The 4558-nt window shown below is 36.9% G+C and overlaps 1 protein-coding gene across 1 annotated transcript in view; it reads right to left on the minus strand.

Moving 5' to 3' along the window:
- The window catches only part of LOC125028953 (ER degradation-enhancing alpha-mannosidase-like protein 1), a 19198-nt gene extending 15315 nt beyond the window's left edge, over positions 1–3883 (minus strand). Inside the window, exon 1 of the mRNA XM_047618603.1 lies at positions 3540–3883. Within this exon, the coding sequence (XP_047474559.1) occupies positions 3540–3820 (281 nt within the window). The 5' untranslated portion in view covers positions 3821–3883. The remainder of the gene's footprint in view (positions 1–3539) is intronic.
- Positions 3884–4558: the final 675 nt, after the last annotated feature.

Consider the following 4558-nt stretch of genomic DNA (forward strand, 5'->3'; position numbering starts at 1 on the left):
ATGCATCATCATTTGTATCAATAAAATAACTGATAACTTATACCCTTGTGCCAAATGAACCATGAAACTTCTGGATGTGATGTATGGGCATGCCATACACACTGTGAATCTGGTTTATTAACTAAGTTTACACATAGATGACTCCACAAGTACTTATTTAACAATGAGTCAATTATTAGTACTACCTATCTCACCTATCTGCTTTTCCCTAATTTCCTGAAACATTTTCTTTTATTGTATATTGCTATTAGTAATGTTGACAACTTGATAATAATTATAATATCTGTAATGATAATAACGGCACTGATGTTGGTAGCATTAGTAAAAAACATTTCTCCCGAAAACTCAAGGAATGAAATCAGGTAAGGGTACGAGATTTACTAACTGACTCTCTGGTGGCTGAGGACTGGTGGTGCCATCTATGTATTAAGACATTTAACAAAACAATACTACAGTTAACACTATATTTTCCTGATAGCATTACATAAGGGCTGTGCTCTGTTAGAAATATAGGTGTGAAATAAATGTATGAATGATGCATTTGTTAATGTGACCTTCATATGGCAGTCTGTCTTCTGTGGACAATTTTGTGGACATTGAGTACATTAATAATCTCCCTACAACAAAGAACAGAATAAGAATATCAGAAATATCTGCCTTGTATAATAAGTACAAAATATAAGAATATTATAAAAGAATGACAGACTACTGAACTCTTCAAATTTAGAGCAATAAAAACTTTCACTGAAGCATATGGGGTTTAGCTTATTCTCCTCCAAAATTCCTCCTGTTCCCTAAAACATATATAGACTGCATACAATAAACATACTCATAAAGTTACCAATCCTGTTTTAAGTCAAAGTCTACCTTAGCTAAAGACTTTAGCTCACAATAGGGCTTCACCCCTAAAAGGCATACTTATATATAGAACACATGTAACCTATTCTAAACTCACAGGTTATTCCATTAGTGCCCTGCTGCAATATAAAAGAAAAGCTTAATTTTACTTTAGAGCCCTAACATCCATTTTCCTTAGCCCTTAAATAAATACATATGACATTTTATGAATTATATAAATACTTTAACTATAATATATTTTGAGAGCCTTATATCCTTAATGCCAATCCTCCGTTTCCTCTAAATAAATATAAATAAGTATAGGTTAACCTTTACAGTCCAGGGCAAACAGATATTGTTGGGCAAAAAGTTGCAATTGTTAGTACAAGAAATAATCAGAAAAAATGGCAACACCACAAATAAAATAAAAAGATTGTGGAAAGTGCCACTCACAGCCCAAGTAACAACAACAACAACAACAACCAACCTACAGGATGGTCAGTACTCAGTAACATTTACCATTCTGAAGTTGCGGATTCTAAATCTCCAAATCCTTGACTGGAATTTTGAAATATGTATAAATTTTAACCCATGAGGCACTGTTTTTCATAGAGGTATATTCTACTTTAGTTATGAATGCTTCTGACAAAATTTCTTCAGTAGGTTTATATAAAAGCTGTGTGTCAATGATACTAATGAATCTGGTATTGAATAACTACACTTCATGTAAAGTGTCCAGATATAGTAGTTTTTGTTCATGGAAACCTACTGGAAAGATGGTGTTGGTGGGAATTGGTGTGGTCAAGCTCTTGGGGTTCTGGTGAAAGGCCAGCAAATCTTGGCATGTATATTCTGGAAAGACATAGGAGTCCTAGAAATGTACTAGTAGGATATTACCATTATTTGGGTAATTTTTCACAATACCTTTGCTCCATAATAACTGATCGCAATGATTTTGGTATTGATGGATTCCTCTCATTTTCTAGTACACATATATGTAGAAATCATGTTGCAGAATTCCCCCGGAACCACCCATTCTTGACCACAATAGAAGGGGAGGGCACGAAAGGTACCTAAGAAATTGCAGGATAAACTAACAATAATATAACAACATAATGAAGATAATACCTCACTATACTGTTGAAGCACTGCATCATACAGCTAAATGTGGGACAACATGGCAATATCTAACCTACATTCTACTTAGTAAACAATGTTGACTTTGTCACAGGTTAGTATGCTGCTTCTCTGGGCACATTCCAATACCCTTGTGATTCTCTATCTTGCTGTACGCAAGAGGTGGATCCTTTGTCTTCTAGGGTGGGGTTGGAGGGTGGCAGCCACCCATGGGGTAGCTTGCAGTAACGCATTCATTGTGTATTACTACTATATTTACTTACTTACTGTACTCTTTTCATATTTTCCCCCACAATTTCCCTGGTACTTTTCATGCTCTCCCCAGCTATCAGGGGATTGTCACTAAATGGGGAGTTCCCACATCATAATTTTGATATATTTAGATAGTAGAGACTAAGATAAAAGGACATATCAATGTTATCATTTGTGAAATAATGATCTTTGGCATAAATGTTTCCTGGCTTATTTCATGCCTTCAAGAGGTATTAGAGTTATGATAGGTTTGCACAATCTAAACTAGGTATTACTGGAAATGACACTTAACACTAAAAATGTGGAATCTGACAATGTTATCAGCCATTCAAGGTAACATTCTAAGACAATCTTCTTCTAGTATTTTCTTTGCAAACTAATAAAAAGAGTAATAGAGAAGATTTAAACTAAAAAATTCCAGGTGCTCCATAATATGTACATTTTCAGTGGTGAGAAAAAATGATGCAGAATTCAGGAGGCAACGAAACATTCAAATGGAATTGTAGAAGATTATGAGAAATCAAATGAACTCTGGGAATTGCACTTGGCCATGACGTGACAAAAGACACTAGTGACCTGTCTATTAGCCCTAATAATATATGTAACTGATAATCACGTGACAATAGAAGCTGGACCCATTAGTTCCGTTGCTAGGCTGTGTATAAGGTACTGTTTTACCTTTAATATGCAATATACCATGGCAATAATGAGAGAGAGCGGTGGGTCTACCATCAAGGAAGCAACAAAACAATTGGACAGAATTGTAGCAGATGATGTAAGCAGGGAAATCACATGAGCCTGTGGGAATTGCACTTGGCCATGATGTGGCAACAGATACTAGTAATTACTTTTATTTTAATCATTTTCTGTGAATGTAATTTGCCATAACTAAATTACTGAAAGTTTTACTTCAATTATTTGCTTTTACCCTGCAACTTTCCTGATACTTTTCATGCCTCCCCAGCTATCGGGGGTGATATTGGAGCTGTGGTTCCTCTGTGAAGGAAATGAGTGCTAGATTTGTTTGAAGCACGACATGAGCTTTCGGATAAACATGTTTTCACCCGGAAATCAGTGTTAGGTGTCATTTCCAAAACTACCTAAATTTGTTATTACTGGCAATATGTACATGTTCTACAGTATCACCTTGTCATGAACTTGTCCACACCAAATGGTAGGCCTCCAGACTGGTACCCTACTATTATATATTCAGGCTTGAGCTCCTCTCCTCCTTCGAGCTGGAGGATTTACTCAGCCTGACTTCCCGTCCATCGAGTGAACCGTAAATACGCATAAACCACTCTCAGACTCACGGATTCTCCCAGTCGGGACCTCTCCCGCTGCAGTAGATAGGATTGAGCTCGTCCTTAGGGTATGCGTGCTTCATGTAGTTATCGTAGCCGAAGTAGAACATGGCCCTCGTAGCATTGGCCAACTCTCTCCTCTCGTGCTCGGAAACCCGGCCATATTTCCTGTCCAGATTATTAGGAGGATACCGGAAGATGTTAAAGGCCTTCTCGCTGGCCCAGGAACCCTGCAGGAGCACGAGGAAGGGCGCTACAGAGGCGAGAAGGAACAGGATCTTCGCCAGCATGCTCTCCCCTCGCCAGCTGACATGGTAAACAAACAACGGGGAAAGTCGCTCACGCACGCACGAACGCACGGCGATAAGGCGAGGAACAAGCGATCGTGACGATAAGGAGATCTTGGTGATAATTCATGGACTAAATAGTTGTGCGCTGATTATGATAACTCTAGTGTGGACAGAAGGGTTGTAAATCAAAGGAAGGGTGAAATCAACAGCATTGGAGCGCTGCTACGGATAATATACGTACAGATAGATATGAAAAACGAAGTGAAATTAGTGGAAGACAGACGATAAATGAAGATGAAACTGAATATATATTTGAAATAATCAAAATGATATCCTACGTGTGACAATTGGAAGAAGAAAACGGCAAAAAAGTGACAAGAAGAGAACTTAAAAAAAAAGGAAAAAAAAAATCTCTGACGTGTCAAAAATCAGCTGATGGCGCTCGCTTCTTTTTTCCGCTTTAACTAATTTCTCGTCTTTTCCCTGAACATTATTTGTTTAATTTCAAGATTTACTTTCAAAATTCATGGTTTATTGTGATAGTTCTTATTGTAATACATTAACGATTCATATATCGAATAAAAACACGTAGTGACACTGAAAATAATATATAGACATGATGTAAAGTAACGTAGAATAACTTACAACACCTTTAAGGAATACTGATGAAGATATTAATAAAATTAGCTATGTACACCAACAAGAAGACTGTAAATTATGAATGCAAATGTTTATATA

The sequence above is a fragment of the Penaeus chinensis genome, chromosome 9 (genome assembly GCF_019202785.1).
Source record: "Penaeus chinensis breed Huanghai No. 1 chromosome 9, ASM1920278v2, whole genome shotgun sequence".
In the NCBI taxonomy this organism is placed as follows: domain Eukaryota; kingdom Metazoa; phylum Arthropoda; class Malacostraca; order Decapoda; family Penaeidae; genus Penaeus; species Penaeus chinensis.